A 17,820-nucleotide genomic window follows, 5' to 3' on the forward strand; every position below is an offset into this window, starting at 1 on the left:
ATGTCAACTAATGGGGAATTGGGTTTAGACTTTGGTACTGTAACGTGCAAGAGCAGGAACTAGTGTCATACTGTCATGTCTTCAGCCACATATAATTTCCTGCCATCATGAGGTGTCGTCCATGGGCAAATAAATCACTTTCACGTATGTCAGCATCATGTCACCGAAAGAGCCGACAACATGTGATCCAATTTTCAATTGCTGGATCTGATGTGATAATGGATTACCGCAACAAAGAGGAGTAAAATTGACTTGGAAAATGAATTGGTTAAAGAAGAAAGTACTCTCTATTTCCCAGTTTCACCTTCATCCTAATTAAAGGCAACTATTTGATGTAAAAAATCTATCACTTGGGAAAAAACAGTACACCAACTGCAAAAGTCAATGGCAAAAAAATATATATATGTCACTGATCCATATTCAATCAAAGAGATTCGTGGGCTGTTGTGCTTAAATCAGCTACTTGGGAACTTTGAAATTTGTGATTGTTGGAGTGTTAAAAGAGGGCATAATGTAATCGAGTGATCAGAGGTTGCTTCTTGTAAGCTTGGCAGTGATTCCAGACTTTATACAGTGATTCCTGATAGACAGTAACAGGTTACAGCAGCAGCTCAGCTGTCCTTTTATTCCATCTCCTTTTGGGAGCAAGCGAATGGATTACCATGAGTGGAGGAAAATGAAAGGGGCAATTTTTATTTACCTCGCGTAACAATGCATATTCCCTGGCGTAGTATTTGTACACAAGTAGAAATTTATGGTTTTACCCAGATTCAAATTTTTACCAGCTCATTGTGGTTCATTCTGCTTCGAAAAATGGTTCAATTCGGATAAGATTCCTCAAAAATATGCAGATTAAACACCTTTTCCAACTCATCTCAACCACACTCTGAGATGACTCATATACTGAGTTATTTCTCATCTCATAAGTCAGAACCACGGGGCCAAGGAAGCCAGCAAAACATCCTTGACACAACTTTCCACTGTCCATGCATGGCAGCAACAAATAATTTCTCAAATTTAATTTCCGAAAAAAAAAAAACATATGCAAAGGTACAAACTTCCAGCTACCGATATTCTTATATGCCATCATTTTCCAAAGAATCCAAATGTTCATTTTATTTTTTCAATTCACTAGTTTCAGACATGGATATAGTGGCTTTAAGTCAGCTACAATGCATAACAAGCTGAGTTTTAGGAGACCACAAGCTTAACCAAAGTTACGTATGAAACAATCATAAGACCGATCTGTCTATGAAAACTTGAGTGAACTCAGCTTGTGTCACCATATTAATGCAGTATATACAACACAGATTGTTTATATCTATCATGTAAGAGAGAAGTAGAGAACCACTATGGAATGCAGGACAGAAAATTCTATACTAGTTGCTCTAACACACCGCATATTTGATATTTGTAGACAAAAGTTTTCATTATATTATTCGTACAATATAAGGCTGCTGGTCTTCCATCAAATTCAAAATATGATCAACAAAAATTTATGGCAGCATACCGTTGCACTGCTAAAGCCAAGTAGCATGGCAAACAAAAAAAGAGGGAAAACTAAACAACTTCATACTCCCAAAAGTATCATACTCCGAATAAGTTTCTACATTGGCAACTGCACATCAAACTACTCCCTGAGTGAAAACAAAGCAGAAACAAATTAGCAGAGTTTTAAGGAAAAAATTACAATCAGCTTTTCTATGACACAAGAGCATGCAACACTTACAAGCTACACATCTGTTTGAACATACATATTTTAGTTGTCAAAACCAAGACAAGTTAAGAAAACAGAATTTTATGGACAGTTTCTCAAAATATAAGGATAAAAGCCATTGGCCACGCAAACATGTAGCAAAGCTGACCAATTTCTGTGATAGCCCACAATCCTGATTGCAAGAATATTGGCACTATATCACAGCCACATGTCTAATGAAAGAATCAATTATATTGAAAATTGTACTAATCAGAAGCATTCTTACATAAACACTATAATAGGGAAGGACTAATCAAATATAAACAAAAAGATAACAGTTTTATAAGAGTGCAAACTTAGTTTGATGCAACTATAAACCCTTGTAACAACCAAACCCACTCACCTCTCTTGTTTTCGAGTCATTCCTACATTTTTATTCCAAAAACCCTTACAATTATCTGCCTGAGGTCACCTTATAATCTTCATGTTAATGACAGTCAAATTAAAGATAGAAAATTCTGATAACAAAGGCAATGCCATTAGCCAACACATGGTTTTCCATTTTAAAAGTCAGAGCTGAGATCAAAAAGGAAAAATCTAAAGAGCAAGACTCACCTTATATAGACAACAAAAAAGGACACCACACGAGAAAGGAGAAAATCTAAAAAGATATAATTTGCACAAGGCACAGACAGGTAATAGCATTTTTTATGCAAGATCTCGGAAGTCGACATATGGGACAAGGCAGTGGCAGCACCCTCCCTATAGAATTATTTTGGTTTGTGAATCAGGACACCAATCAAAAATTTAATCTGATTGAGGTCGAACAGAGAAAAATATTTCATTAAAAGATTTTCTCTTTTTTGCTTTCTATTTACCATAATCATGGAAAAGGCCCCTTATTGAGAACAGTACTATAACTACTATGTGCGAAGATATTGATAAATGAGATCAGTATTTTTTATCTGGTCTCCTGCAACAAGTAACAAAACTGAAACCCAGCTTTAAGCCAAGCAGTGATGTACTGCATCCATTATGGATTGTATGAAAGAGCTAATTCCAAACAGAGCTCCAGCTATTATTAAACAACTTGGCTTGTTAACAGCAAAAAAAAAAAAGCCCTAATATTCCCATATCCCAACTCAAAATCATAATAAACCATATCCAAATGGTTGGTGTATGCTCTTAGCTAACTTAGTTTAATTATGCCTATTAGCAGCTTGTATGATTCAAAGCAACCAGCATAGAAGTAGTCCTCCAACATGGCTAATGCAGGCATCTATATTAAGCTATTACAAACTGAGCTGAAGTAATTCTGAAATAACAAGAAATTGTAAAAACAAAATTTCAACTCAGAATAGTGCGATAGTGTGTGTATATATATATATAGTCATCATGTCCATTTCATCCTATCCTTCCAACAACCAACTCAAGAATCAAGTGTACTACATAACAAACATATATGTAATTCCAGAAATCATCTGTTACACTCAATCCTAATTCAAGAAACAGCAAATGTAACATGTAATACCAAGAAATTCATAACCAAAAGCAACCAATTATCTGTTCGATAATTAAATTCACAAATGCGAAAATGGACCATACCACCTAATGAGCCATCCGAACAGAAAATGCTGCATAATGGGAACTTTCTCGAGCACCTCAGCCTTATACATTTTCAGCATCCCACTATTAACCTTATTCCAATTAGGCACACCACTGATATCATCCAACATAGGTGAGTGCTCAGCAAATATACCCTTCTTCACCTTCTTCACAAAAGCAATACAAGAAAGATACATATACTCATTGGAAAAATTTTCCAAAATATCTTGATTATGAATTGACTTCGGCTTCATGTACTTATGATCAATCAACTGCGAGGAACCAAATATAAATGGCAAGAAATGATAATCATCCAACCCCCAAACACCATGCGATCCCGCAGGCTCCAAACAATACACCAATTGCAATTTTCTCATTAACTCTAAGTACTTAACAAAAACCCTGGACACAACAGCTTGATAATCTTCTTCCTTAATAACTCCTAATCTAGCTAAGCAATATAACCAAGCAGCGAAATTAGTTTCATGACCAGTTCCGTAATCTATACGACTCGGATTACCGAAACTGTCATTAAAATACGGAACTATTTCCACAGAGGCAGCTTGAAGTTCGTCGGGCAAAAAACGCAGCATCATCGTATTGCCGTTTTCCGTTAAACGGCTATGCCAGGTTCGGTAAGAGACGTTACCATAACGAGAAGACTGATCAGCCGGAGGAATTACGTCAATCCATTGAATCAACTCGTCAATAATTGATGAAAAGGTGCGGATTGTTTGAGACTCGTGACATTGATCGGAGATTTTGTGTCCGCGAATGGACTCGGAGAGAGCGACGACGAAGCCGAGGAAATTCTTTCCGGAATCAGAGTCAATGAAGTGGCGGATGTCATCGGGGGATTGGATTCGTTTCGAAGGAGTTTGAAAATTATAAGGAGGGGAAATTGTGGGAACTTTTTGGGATTGGGGAACGGGAGCAAGAATTATGGCTTGAGAGTAGTTGTTTGGAGGGAGGTTAATGGCTGGCGCCCGGATGGGACGGTATGTGGGAGGTGGGGATATTTCAGAGTATGGCGGTTGTGGTGGTGGTGCGAAAGTGGTTGGACAGCCACATTTGGCGCAGCAGGATGTGATTTTTGTGGTAGGGGTAGAGGAGGGCGGGCTTTCGGGGGAGTGATCATGTTGATGCGATTCAGGTTCCATGTTTGGAGATCAAGGGAAACCGGTAGCGTCCAGAAGAATGTGTTGTTATGGGCCGAATCGCAGGGTAATGGGATGTCGTTGGTTATGTAAATTTACCAACGACATGTTGTTCATTTGTTCATTGGTTTGACTGACCTGCCGTTTATCAATAAATAGTCTTTTGAGTTGAAAATCTGGGTTTCATCTCTCATTTGACGTCAATGGGTTGGGCAACAATTGCCCCAACAAAAAGCATCTCACCGCTAGAAAGGCCGTTACAACAATCTAATGTTCCCGGAAGTTTTCAGGGAGATCAAATTTTCCCGGCCCGTCTGTATCAAGAGAAAAGTTCTCACCATTTATTAAAGTACCTTTCTTTTCAGTATAATTTTTTGAAATTAGTTAACTTTTATAAGAAATCTCTAATTTTTAAAAACTCGAAAAAATTAAAAAAATATATAAATCATCATTTTTTTTTTAATTTTAAAAATTAATAACCCTACTGTACTTAAAATTTTTTAATCTGAATTTTAAATGTAACTGGTATTATGATGGGTTTGAAATTGGAGTTGGAGTTTTCTTTTTTTTTTTTAATCTTCAATTAAAAATAGAAGTTTAAACAATAAATTTTGAAGTTGGTGAAAAAATCTTTGCACATTTTTATTATACATCAGAATTGCAACATATAGATCGAAACGATGCGTTTTGAAGTAGATTTATACATCTCTAATTTAAAAAGACTTATCTACACCCCGTAACTATTATATTACGCACTACATACACACATACATACGTGTATCGTTTGTGTTGTTTGTGCTGGTATCTGCGTCATTATTTTTCTTAATCACACGAGTGTTTTGCACGTGTTTGTTCGAGGGTCCCACATTGCAGGCACTAAATACTTGCGTCCATTTAACCCATTCGCATTGTAGCTAGCTCCGGTGGTTTTGTCCACCAACACCTGACCTGGATACCCCGGATACGCCCCTTTTCCAAATATTCCCGTGCACGCACTAACTGCCTCAAGAGGCGCGTCTGCTGGCCCCTGAAAGTACCCGTTATTGAACGGATTCGTCACCATTCCCGCCAAAACCGTGGCTAGATTGATGATCATCCCGTCAACTCCGACGTCTCCGTTTGGAGCAACTAATGGCGGAGTCTGTGGCCCGTAAATAGGTTGATGAAACGGCCACGCGCACTGACCTGGACACTGACTCATGGAGTTACCAACCCAAGCATAAGCAAATTTGCCCTTCTTGTTTTGACCAGAACCATGGGTCCCGCAACGACTCATGCAGAAACCATCAACAGCCACGTCAGCAGATGTCAACAAAACGTTAACTGCATTGTTAATACCTCCTGCTTTCGAAGACAAAGCTATGAGTTGTTCGGCTGTTAGTAATTTTCCCAGCGAGTATTTTTCATCAACAATCTGATTTCCCACAACGACGGAGCGTCGACCGCCTTTGTAAGCCTCAGTGGTTTGCCACCATGAAGAAACGGAAGGCTTTGGGGCTTTATCAGAGCTTAATGAATTAAGAAAGTCAACGATTACAGACCTTTGAGCTGGAGAGAAGTTGCCATACCAAACAAGATTAACGGAGACGTTGCCGTTCAGAAGTGGACCGTTGTGATACTGCAGAACAAGTGGTTGTTGCTCAACAAGAGCGGAGAGTGTTCTGGATGTGGCAAGGCAAGTGTTAAGCAGAGAAAGAGATAGTAAGAGAAGTGAAGAGAAGATGATGAAGAGATTTGAAACAGAAGCCATTGTGTGTGAGAAAACTGATATTTGTTTAATCGGAATAGTTTGAAAATGTTTGATGAGAAAGGGGAGGAGTGGATTACGGTTTTTATATGATAAAGAAAGACGGAAGATGCCAAGATGGTGGGTGCGAAGACAGCTGGCCAATAAAGAGATAAGTGCCTCATGGGTTGCAGTTGAATAAGAAAATCATAGTAATGAGGAATATAGGAGTGTTTAATAAGGAAGGCGTACGCAGTGAAGGGAAGAAATTAAAGAAGTTTGATCTTATCACCTGATACGGTTAACTTATTAACTGGTGGGCGTCCCAGACATGAATGCTTCTGGCTTCTCTGTGAAACCATTTGTGCGTGCACTGCGTTGGGGAAACAAAGTCAAAAGAGTTATCCAAATTGGGCTTTGCAGGGAAAATACTTGCGCGGTTTAGCTGTCCCATTATTATTTATTATGTCACCCTTCACAGCTGGTCCATGAGCAAACGAACCTATGGAATCGGGGTCGGTGGACACTAGATGCTTCGGTTTCATTATGTAATTAAAGCTAACTTCAATACATTTAGTTCTAGTCTCGAAGAATGGTTGAATTTAAATAAAATATATTCTAGTTTGAATTTAAATTTTGTTTGAACATGCTTAAAGAGTTTAAGTTCAACTATAAAAATTAAATATTTTTAAACTTACACTTAAACTCGAGTTTATGAGTGTTTATCTTGTCAAATTCTTAAGTTTAAAAACTTTTAATACAAATCGATTAAAATAACATCATTTTGATTAATATTTATTAAAATAATATTACTTTAATTATTTTTACTCAATTATATTATCAAATCAAATTTAAAATTTGATTCGAACTTAAACTAAGTTCAACTCTTTTCAATATTATAATCAAGCCCAAAACGAGACATATGATTGGGTAACGTTTCTCTTAACTTTTATCCTAAAACGATGTTGTTATTATGTTACAAAATATACATATCACAAAAACTTCTTGTTTCACTTTCACCCTACACACAAATTTGTTTTAGTTTTCTACAAACCCAAAAATTGATTTCTTGATTTTCGACTTGTCAAATTTTGCTAACCATGAACTTGATTTCTCAATTTTCCCCTAAACTCAATTTGCTGGAATTTTCATAATCTCTAAAATCAATTGCTTGATTTTTCCTTTAACTTCATTTCTGGGCTTTTCCCGTAAAGCCGAAACTCAATCTATTCGATTTTTCTATGATTGCTATAATCGATTTCTCAACTTTTCTGTAACCCAATACAATTTCCCGATTACTTTTTCCCATTGACCACTCTATTCCTTCATGTTTCAATTCTCTCAACTTTCTTATTTTACATGTTGTGTTTTATGGAACTTGTAGAATTGTTTCCTTACTTTTGGATTTTCATTAATGTTCTTTCCTTACTTTATTTAACTTGTAGAATTATTTGTTTTCTTTATTTTCTTTTGGTACTGCTTGGAAATTTGTCAGAATCATCCGCAGGGTGTTGTTTTGAAAAAATTTAAGGATACGAGGGATGCTCAGAAGAAGTGTATAAAATTGATGAATGGACTATGGTAATCCTTTACAACCTAAAATTTGTTTTTAGTTTGGTTTTGGTGATGAATGGACTAAGGTCATTAACAGTACTTGAAATGCATTACTCTTCAAACCTTTAAGATATTTCTCTGTATATTATTCCATTCCTAACATTGATACCATACCATACAGAAAGAATATAAAAATGGTGTGCATTTCTCTTTAATTTCAATGAAGAAATGAATGCAGTGGATGATTCCAATTATATTGAGGCCAACAGACTTTTTCCCAACCCAAGGTTAAGTGAAAATCTTTGTTTATATCCTTCAACTTTTAAAAATTCAAAAACCCACCAATTAACAAAATTTTATTTAAAAAATTCAATTAATATTAAAGACAAAATCATTATTTAATAAAATAATTTCAAAAAATAAAATTTTATTACATTTTTTCTTTCAATTTAAAAATTTAACAATTTTTTCTCACCCAAAATTTAAAAAATAGTAATTTTATCTTTAGGATTTTGGAATTATTGTCAAGGATGACGAAGTTCATCCTCTCCAGCCTTGTTGGCTCACCCTCCACTCTTATCTTCTCCTATTGAATTGTTCTCACCCACCAATAATAAGTATTTTCTCCTCCGATGAAGATAATTCAACGAAGATAGTTTTATTTTCGTCGGAGCTCATCGCTTTAATCGATGGGTGGGGAACAAGTCAACACAGAGAGATAACCTTGGTGGGAGGATGAGCATGGTCAGATAAGGTGAATTTTGTCGTTGTTGACTATAATTTTAAAAATCTATAGATGAAATTGTTATTTTTTAAACTTTAGGTGAGAAGAAAATCAGTTTGTAAACTGAGAAGAGAATATGTAATAAAATTTTAATTTTTAAAATTATTTTATTAAATTATAATTTTAGATTTAATTTTAATTAAGAATTTTAACAAAATTTGGTTGATGGGAGGATGTTCGAGTTTAAAAATTAGAGGGGTTCTCTGATAATATTTATAGTCCAGTTGTGCGTCCCAGCCTGTCTCACTAATTATGGTCCCTATGCTGTGAGCCCTTCTAGATAAATCCTGAAACGATGGAAGGGGCAGTGTCCCGCAGAGATTCTTTAATTAGGTTGGCGGAGTTGAACAATTGAACGAATCCGCCAGCCACGCTTTAAAAAATTCCAATAAGCTGCATACATTCAAATCATGTTTAATTAGTGGAAAAGCATTATTTATATTCTAAAGTGAATCATTAGTCAACTTTCAGGCTCGCAACATTATCCTATACTCATTACTTTGGAACTATTTTCAACTTTGTCTTTATTTTTTATGCGTTGGTGGATTTTTGATAAATGGTGGCTTTTCGGTGGTGTGGTCGGCCGCGAGTTCTTAATTATGGAAAAAAACTACACATAATCTAATTATTTTAAAAAGGCCGAAAAGCTTGTTCCCACCCAAGGTTAAATATAACCTTAAACTCTCATCGTTTAATTTTTAAAAATTTAAAATCTTATCTATAAACAAAATTTTAATTAAAAGTAAGAGTAAAATAATTATTTAACAGAAAATTTTAAAAATTAAATCTCTCAGTTTAAAATTTTAATAATTTTTTTTTATTAAAAATTTGAAAAATAATAATTTTATCTCTAAAATTTTGAAACCATCATCAAAGACAATAAAAATTATCATCTCCGGTCACATTTATTCTTCCATTGGGGTTCTCTCTTTGTTGATCAAACACATCCCTTTGATTAAAGCGATTACCTTCAAATTGTTTTCGTCATCGTGTAGGAACAACTCAATAGAAGAAAATAAGTTAAAAGAGGGAGTTAATGTAATCAGAAATGGTAAACTTTATCGTCTCCAACAATAATTTCAAAACCTTAGAAAAAAATTATCATTTTGAATGGAAAAAAATTATTAAAATTTTAAATTAAAAGAGAAAAATGTAATAAAACTTTAGTTTTTTAAATTTTTTTGTTAAACAATATTTTGTCCTTAACATCAACTAAAGTTTTTTAACAGAATTTTTCTCGTAGATGAGAGTTTAAATTTTTGAATATTAAAATATATAAGTTTAAGATTATAATAAACTTTGGGTGAGATGGAGTCTTTTGGCCTTTTGAAAAATATAATATTTACCATACGTATAAAGGTAGGAGCATAGAAGAGGAAAAAGAGGCTTCACTCTATAGTCGAATGGTCGGAAAGGTGAGGCACTAACACAAAACGAAATCTCAGGAAGTGGAATTTGCGAGATGAGGTCGGTGCTTACAAATTAATTAAGTTTGCGATGAAGTGCATTCGCATGTGAAGTCCAGCGGATAAATCGTGCCATGGGCGAACTTTGCGTCAAAGTCATGGCTCTTGCTTCAACCTGCTGCATGCCTATGGAACTGATGTGTGCATATACGCGTATGGTGATCCGTTAAATGTGTTGAGTGCGTAGACAAATTCGCAATTGCGGGCTTATTGTCAGCATTGGCGAGCCAAGACTATTGGAATACGTCAGTGTGCAATTTAGGTCACGGATATTGCTATATGCACTTGATTGCTGCTCTTGAATTTAATATCAATGCATATCATTACTTCAACAATACAAGTTTGAATTTGTTTATACAATTTTTTATTACGAACTAATATATGTAATTTAGAACCTTATACCAAACGGATGATACATCATACTGAATTTGGTTAGACCCAACATGTCACAAATATTACAGGTTTGATAACATTGTTGTCCAAACTATTATATCTAGTTACTATACTAACAAACAGAATATCTAGTGAATGTTATTTTTGAAGGTCGTCGGGAGATGTTGCCTATTGAGTACTATTTAGAACTTTGGGCTTGATGATGTAAGTCTAACCTCCTTTATAGTCAAAAGAGGGCCACGACAGATTGAGAAAAGTTTGATCCTTGATTTCTACAAGTGGAGATGCCTAACCTGACAAGGTGGGAGCATTAATTATCAACGCGTTGGTTTTGTTACTTAATGGTGCACGGCTACTCATGCCTTCAAAAGAATGTCATAAACATTACCGTGTATTGCCAACTAAGTAAGAAATAGGACAACGAGAAGCCAGCCGAATGGAGAGTGAAATCCATAATTTCGAATAGGCCAAATGATTTATATATATATATATATATTTTAAGGGCATATTCGAATGAATAATAATGGGCATTCTTTTGTAGTAAAGAGGTCCGGCAAGAAACTATTCTTCTTACAGTAAGTATACATGTTATGAAAAGTAATGATGTGTGAAAATTGTTGACACAAATTGCCGTTTGAAAGAAGCAAACCAAACCAATTTGCTCTTCTATTATTGTTAATCCGCAATAGCACAACAAATAAATAACGAATCAAAGAATTGAACTATCTCCAGCTATATAATTAACTATACATTCTATTAATAATTACTAGACTTTTCCCTTCTTAGACCAAAGTTGAGCAAGACGATGTAGAAGGATCATAGAGAGCAGGAAGCAAGTATTTCCTTCCATTGATACCATTTGCATTGTAACTAGCGCCAGTTGTAGAATCCACCAACAAGTTCCCTGCATAACCAGGATAAGCCCCATTGCCATATATACCAGGACAAGCTGATGCAGCTTCCAGTGGTGCCTCTTTTGGGCCCTGAAAGTAGCCATTCCCAAATGGGTTAGTGGCGGTTCCAGCCAAAAGGCTAGCCAAGTTGATCACCATTCCGTCGAGACCCACATCGTTGTTTGGTGCAACCAAAGGTGGATTCTGCGGTCCGTAGACCGGTTGGTGGAATGGCCATGCGCACTGACCGGGGCACTGAGTCTCGGAGTTACCAACCCAGATGTAGGCAAACTTGTAGTTCTTGCCCTTAATTTGGCCACTCTTGGATCCCGGAGCAGACCCATGAGTCCCACATCGGCTCATACAAAAACCATCAACGGTTACATCAGAAGACGTCAACACAACGTTTATGGCATCTTTTTGCTCACCCTTTGAGGCCAAAGCAACGAGCTGTTTGTTTGAGAGCGATTTTCCAAGCGAGTAATTCTCATCAACTATTTGTTTTCCAAGAGAGAGGGAAAGACTGCTTTTTTTGGAGCTTAGGTGGTAGTATATCTCAGTGGTTTTCCACCAAGTAGCAACTGAAGGCTGATTAGTTTTTGCCGATGAAGAAGAAGACAGTGAGGTTATGAAATCTGAGATGATGGCTTTCTGGGAAGGCTTGAACTTTCCGTACCAAATGAGATTAACAGAAATTTTTCCAGAAAGAAGAGGACCATTGTGGTATTGCAAGAGTTGAGACCCTTGATCTTGTACAAGCTCATTAAGAGTTCTTGCAGCCAAGGAGATTTGAAATAAAGAGATAAAAAGGAGTAGTTTAGAAACAAAAGAAGCCATTTCTTGAGGAGAAAAAAGCTTAAAGAAAACGAACGCTAGAAAGTTTGATGTTTTTTTGTGTGTTGAGATGAAGAGAAATGAGCAGTATATATATAGGTATTTTTAACGTGTTTTTTAAAAAGGAATGAATTGAAGGAAACTGCCAGGAAGAGACGGCTTCGCCATTTTCGAGTCTCGACCTAGCCAGTAAGATAAATAAGACCCCGGTCACCCCGCTAAACGCGTTCTAAACAAATAAATCCCACTGGCGCCTCTACCACCAAGGGAGCGTGAAAGTCAAGCCTCATTCTCTCCTCACTCTCTCATTTTCAACTCATAATCCTTCTCCAGCGCTACAGCTGAGTCATACTTTCCTAGAATAATGACAGTTAAATACAACTTGCTAGGAACGATGGGCAAATTGAAAAAAGAGAAATATGTAAAGATTTAGAACAGGCTGGATAAACATAACTACTGGGAAGTGTGAATTCAGATAGCTGGCAAAAAGCGAATGGGCAGAAGAGGATCATCGGGGTATCCAAGATGCACCATCCAAGAGCAGGCACCATGTATACTCATGCATCATAGATGTACACTCGTATATATCATAAAATACACCCATGTACCAAGATTAATGGAACCATGCATGTCCCCATAATAAATTTGGTGTCTTTTAGATGCGTCTAGTATGCTTGTGCATCTATGTTGTAAGTTTATCCACAAAGGTATATATAATTCGGTTCAAATCATAAAATTAAATCAAACTATTTAAAAATTATAATTTGGTTCGGTTTAAATTTTAAAATGGTTTGGTTTTGGTAAGAATTTTCTAAACTGTTTTTCAGTTCAGGTTATAGTTTAAATGATTTTCAAACTAAAATCAATCTATGAACTTATTTTTTCATATTTATTTTATCATTTTCTTCACATATATATTATAGATATATTTTATATTTATTTTACATATGTTTATTATATTTTAGAAAACTATAATTTGATTGATTTTATTAAATTATATATATATAAATGTTTTTAAAATATTCAAACTATGGTAGTTGAATCGTATGTTATATTGTATATTAAAAACTTAATTTATCATATTTTGTGATAGATTAAATGATATTTTTTTTAAAATTAAAATAATAAAATATTATAATTCACACGTTATTATTTTTTAAAAATATCACAAACACCTTAATATTTTAAAATTTTTTATATACACCCTTAATGTACTATCATTTTTTCTTAAAAAATATATCAATTCATATCAGTAATATATATCGTATTACAAGATATGTATTATATTATATGAGATATTTATTATATCGTATTAATTTGATACACCTTATAATACGTATTATTTTCTATCTATATCATATCACATTGTATCATAGGATATGATATGTATCATGTATTTTAAGATATTGATAACTATGATTCAAATTGTAATCCAAATTAGACTAAACCGTATTTTTTTAATTTGGTTTGAAAATTTTTCAAATTATTATTTTTTGTTTGATTTAAAAAATTTGCCAAATCACATCAAACATGACCGTGCATCAACTTGTACATATTCATTTCTTAGGGCAAAAACCCAACCATTCAAATTTTGTTCATACTCATCGTACACGAATCTAGATTTCTAGATAACTTAAGCATGAAAGGCTACAAACAACTGTGCATAGAAAATGCACGCTTGTATAGACATTTTGCATGCCCATGAAAGGTTGTAACTTCTTCCTTATGGGCGTGTTATACTAGGCAATCACATAAGGGTGTATCTACCATACCACATGCTTGTGTGTGCATTTCTAAATCCAAATGCTCGTTCTTCTTGCCCCTAACAGACGAGAGCTATTTCTAAACTAAGACAAACAAGCACGTTTGATACTTAATATGAGTGTATATCACACTTCTACAAATTTCTCCTTCTCTTGAATTTGCATTTTTCGACAAACAAACTTTAATATACATATACATAATAAGATATCAATGTATATAAAATTTAAGTATATAATTTATTGATATTAAATTAAAAATAGGCCAAACAACTATTTCCCACCCAAGGTATGTTGTAATGACAAGTTTCCACCCTTTAACTATAGAAATAACAAATATCCACCCACGACCGGTTAAATTTAACAGAACCCTAACGCCTGAAAATTTTATCTCTTTTTGCCCCCCTTAACTTTCAAAACTAAAATTTTCCCTCAACCTAAGTTTTGAAAAATGACAGTTTCACCCTAGGGTTTGGTTTTGAAATCTCCGGTGACCTCTCTGGCTCCGTTGCCGACGACCTCTCTCTCCCGAAGAGTCCTCTCCTTCCGGCGATCCCTTTCCTCTCATTTAGAGGTCCGATCTGCGTCGGAGACGTCTTGAGAGACGAAGAACTTCGTCAAAGAAGACGAAGATGAAGTCGTCGTCTTCCCAGAAGAAGACCTTTGGGAAGACGACCATCTTCCCAGACAAAGACGACGGCTTCGTCTTCGTCTGGGAAGACGAAGAACTTCGTCTTCCACAATGAAGTTCTTCGTCTCCCAAGACGTCTCCGACGTCGATTGGACCAAATGGGAGGAAAGAGATCACCGAAAGGAGAGGCCTCTTCGAGAGGGAGAGGTTGTCGGCAACGGAGCCGGAGAGATCGCTGAAGATTTCAAAACCAAACCCTAGGGTGAAACTACCATTTTTTAAAACTTAGACGGGGGAAAAATTTTTGTTTTCAAACTTTAGGGGGTAAAAAAAAAATTATATTTTAATTTATTTTTTAATATTATAAAAAAATGACAATTTTACCCTTATCCCCATTAATTTTAATTGCTTATGGGTGGGTGTTTAGTGTTTCTATAGTTAAAAGACATACATTTGAGAAAACATCAAACTTTGGGTGGGAAATAGTTGTTTGGCCTTAAAAATAACATAAAATTTATCTATACGATGAGATATTATTGTTTTTAAGTAAAAGGTTTTGTATTATCTCACCAATTTTTTAAATACACAGGTCCATCTTGCTGGGGATAAGTTTCTGCTGTTACCGAAGAATGGGCATATCTCTTTGTGAGTAGAGAATTCAGAATTGTGTGTCAGCATTGAGGAATGATGTGTGAAAACTGTTGACACGAACTGCCCTTTGAAAGAAGCAAACCAAACCAATTTGCTCTTCTATTATTAATCCGCAATAGCACAACAAATAAATAACGAATCAAAGAATTGAACTATCTCCAGCTATATAATTAACTATGCATTCTATTAATAATTGCTAGACTTTTCCCTTCTTAGACCAAAGTTGAGCAAGACGATGTAGAAGGATCATAAAGAGCAGGAAGCAAGTATTTCCTTCCATTGATACCATTTGCATTGTAACTAGCGCCAGTTGTAGAGTCCACCAACAAGTTCCCTGCATAACCAGGATAAGCCCCATTGCCATATATACCAGGACAAGCTGATGCAGCTTCCAGTGGTGCCTCTTTTGGGCCCTGAAAGTAGCCATTCCCAAATGGGTTAGTGGCGGTTCCAGCCAAAAGGCTAGCCAAGTTGATCACCATTCCGTCAAGACCCACATCGTTGTTTGGTGCAACCAAAGGTGGATTCTGCGGTCCGTAGACCGGTTGGTGGAATGGCCATGCGCACTGACCGGGGCACTGAGTCTCGGAGTTACCAACCCAGATGTAGGCAAACTTGTAGTTCTTGCCCTTAATTTGGCCACTCTTGGATCCCGGAGCAGACCCATGAGTCCCACATCGGCTCATACAAAAACCATCAACGGTTACATCAGAAGACGTCAACACAACGTTTATGGCATCTTTTTGCTCACCCTTTGAGGCCAAAGCAACGAGCTGTTTGTTTGAGAGCGATTTTCCAAGCGAGTAATTCTCATCAACTATTTGTTTTCCAAGAGAGAGGGAAAGACTGCTTTTTTTGGAGCTTAGGTGGTAGTATATCTCAGTGGTTTTCCACCAAGTAGCAACTGAAGGCTGATTAGTTTTTGCCGATGAAGAAGAAGACAGTGAGGTTATGAAATCTGAGACGATGGCTTTCTGGGAAGGCTTGAACTTTCCGTACCAAATGAGATTAACAGAAATTTTTCCAGAAAGAAGAGGACCATTGTGGTATTGCAAGAGTTGAGACCCTTGATCTTGTACAAGCTCATTAAGAGTTCTTGCAGCCAAGGAGATTTGAAATAAAGAGATAAAAAGGAGTAGTTTAGAAACAATAGCAGCCATTTTTTGAAGAAAAAATAGAAGCTTTAAGAGACGATGAAGCCTAGAAAGTTTGGTGTTTTTTGGTGTGTTGAAGTGAAGAGAAATCAGCAACATATATATAGGTATTTTTTAACGTGTTTCTTAGAAAGGAATGAATTGAAGGAACCTGCCAAGAAGAGATGGCTTCGCCATTTACGAGTCCCGACCTAGCCAGCAAGATCAGGAAGACCCACTAAACGCGTTCCTTAATCCAAAACAAACGAGTAGATCTCATCCCACTCACATCTCACTTAACGAAGGGAGCGTGAAGTCAAGCCTCGCATACCCCATTCAACTCGTAATCCTTCTCTGGCGCTACAGCTGAGTCATAGCTTGCTAGTATAATGACAGAAATATCCAACCTGTTAGGAAGGGCAAATTAAAAACGAATAACTAAAGGTGCAGGACAGGCTGGATCGAATAATGTGCATTGAGATAGCTGGCAAAAAGCGAATGGGCAGAAGGGAAGCAAAGGGGTATCCTAGATGCACTATGTAAGAACAAACGCCACGCATGTTCCTATATCTTTGATGCACGTTCGTACATTGTGTAGCGCACGAAGATGAGCGAGACCGCGCCTCTCCTGTATTCGATTATGTAATTTTGACCACTTCTAGATATTTCAAGTATTCTCGTACACTAATGTTATATCTGATAAATGAATAGGTGAATCACGTATGAATAAAATAAAAAAATACATAAAGATTAAAAATAAATTAATTTATAAGAGTAATAATTTTTAAAATTTGTATTTGATCTTATGGATAAATATTGATCTATCAGTTATTTGTTAATATTATTTTTTATTTATATTATTTTAATATATTTATTTTATAATTTTTAATATTTTTTTCAAATAGTCTATAAAGAGGATACCGTGAAATAATGAAAATCTACCTTAAATTATAAAAATGTTTTAGATAGATTCAAAGGATTTTAACATTGAACACAAAATGAATATATATAATAAAGTATTTAATGCTCAAATTCTATAAATTTGTTTTCAATATAACAAATTCTTTAATTTATAGTGGATTTGAGTTTATTTCTTATCAAAAGAATAAAATATGTAAAATTTATGTTAAGTTTGTTGTAAGTTTGATGTAAAAAAAAAAAGAAAAAGATGACTAGGAAATAGATCACGAGTTACCCGTGGGTACGATTTACCGATTTTGCATTCTTGTACATGTCCTTTTTCAAGCCATTCACAAGGAAGAGCTTCTCGTACATCAATACTCGCTCAATACTCAAGCAAGAGTTAACGAAACCAAAGTCAAAGCTTGATGCACATGCATGCACAAGAATGTTGCATGCCTGTGCATACACAAATATGAAGAATCAATGACAAAGCCTCTTGTACATCTTTATCGTGCTGAGTCCAAGTCAAATTTAAGCTCTTTATAGTCAAAGATCCATACGTGCCCTTGCTTTCAGTGTGTGCACGCATGTGCATCTTTATATAAAGAGTCACAAGGAGATAACCCCACACATG

The 17,820-nt window shown here is 35.6% G+C and overlaps 4 protein-coding genes across 5 annotated transcripts; all 4 read right to left on the reverse strand.

Moving 5' to 3' along the window:
- Window positions 1-1,383: 1,383 nt before the first annotated feature.
- On the reverse strand, window positions 1,384-4,755 carry LOC123228559 (serine/threonine-protein phosphatase 2A activator-like). 2 transcript variants are annotated; one of them, XM_044653963.1, is made up of 2 exons: window positions 3,305-4,755; window positions 1,384-1,637 (listed from the first exon to the last, which is right to left on the reverse strand). In XM_044653963.1, the coding sequence occupies exons 1-2, from the start codon at window positions 4,459-4,461 to the stop codon at window positions 1,631-1,633; spliced, it is 1,164 nt and encodes a 387-aa protein (XP_044509898.1). In that variant the 5' UTR covers window positions 4,462-4,755; the 3' UTR covers window positions 1,384-1,630. The 2 variants fall into 2 exon arrangements, with proteins under 2 accessions (XP_044509898.1, XP_044509897.1); XM_044653962.1 differs by having other exon boundaries at window positions 3,302-4,754.
- A 320-nt stretch (window positions 4,756-5,075) lies between these two features.
- LOC123229090 (protein EXORDIUM-like 2) lies at window positions 5,076-6,419 on the reverse strand. The gene has a single exon (XM_044654670.1). The coding sequence runs from the start codon at window positions 6,206-6,208 to the stop codon at window positions 5,285-5,287; it is 924 nt and encodes a 307-aa protein (XP_044510605.1). The 5' UTR covers window positions 6,209-6,419; the 3' UTR covers window positions 5,076-5,284.
- Window positions 6,420-11,008: 4,589 nt separating this feature from the next.
- On the reverse strand, window positions 11,009-12,178 carry LOC123229451 (protein PHOSPHATE-INDUCED 1-like). Its single transcript, XM_044655261.1, has one exon. The coding sequence runs from the start codon at window positions 12,109-12,111 to the stop codon at window positions 11,164-11,166; it is 948 nt and encodes a 315-aa protein (XP_044511196.1). The 5' UTR covers window positions 12,112-12,178; the 3' UTR covers window positions 11,009-11,163.
- Window positions 12,179-15,216: 3,038 nt separating this feature from the next.
- On the reverse strand, window positions 15,217-16,395 carry LOC123229449 (protein PHOSPHATE-INDUCED 1-like). The gene has a single exon (XM_044655259.1). The coding sequence runs from the start codon at window positions 16,308-16,310 to the stop codon at window positions 15,363-15,365; it is 948 nt and encodes a 315-aa protein (XP_044511194.1). The 5' UTR covers window positions 16,311-16,395; the 3' UTR covers window positions 15,217-15,362.
- Window positions 16,396-17,820: the final 1,425 nt, after the last annotated feature.

The sequence above is a fragment of the Mangifera indica genome, chromosome 11 (genome assembly GCF_011075055.1).
Source record: "Mangifera indica cultivar Alphonso chromosome 11, CATAS_Mindica_2.1, whole genome shotgun sequence".
NCBI lineage: Eukaryota > Viridiplantae > Streptophyta > Magnoliopsida > Sapindales > Anacardiaceae > Mangifera > Mangifera indica.

What these genes read in the sequence shown, in the direction of transcription:
- LOC123229090 (XM_044654670.1), bottom strand. Translation starts at nt 6,208, where the DNA reads ATGGCTTCTGTTTCAAATCTCTTCATCATCTTCTCTTCACTTCTCTTA.
- LOC123228559 (XM_044653962.1), bottom strand. Translation starts at nt 4,461, where the DNA reads ATGGAACCTGAATCGCATCAACATGATCACTCCCCCGAAAGCCCGCCC.
- LOC123229451 (XM_044655261.1), bottom strand. Translation starts at nt 12,111, where the DNA reads ATGGCTTCTTTTGTTTCTAAACTACTCCTTTTTATCTCTTTATTTCAA.
- LOC123229449 (XM_044655259.1), bottom strand. Translation starts at nt 16,310, where the DNA reads ATGGCTGCTATTGTTTCTAAACTACTCCTTTTTATCTCTTTATTTCAA.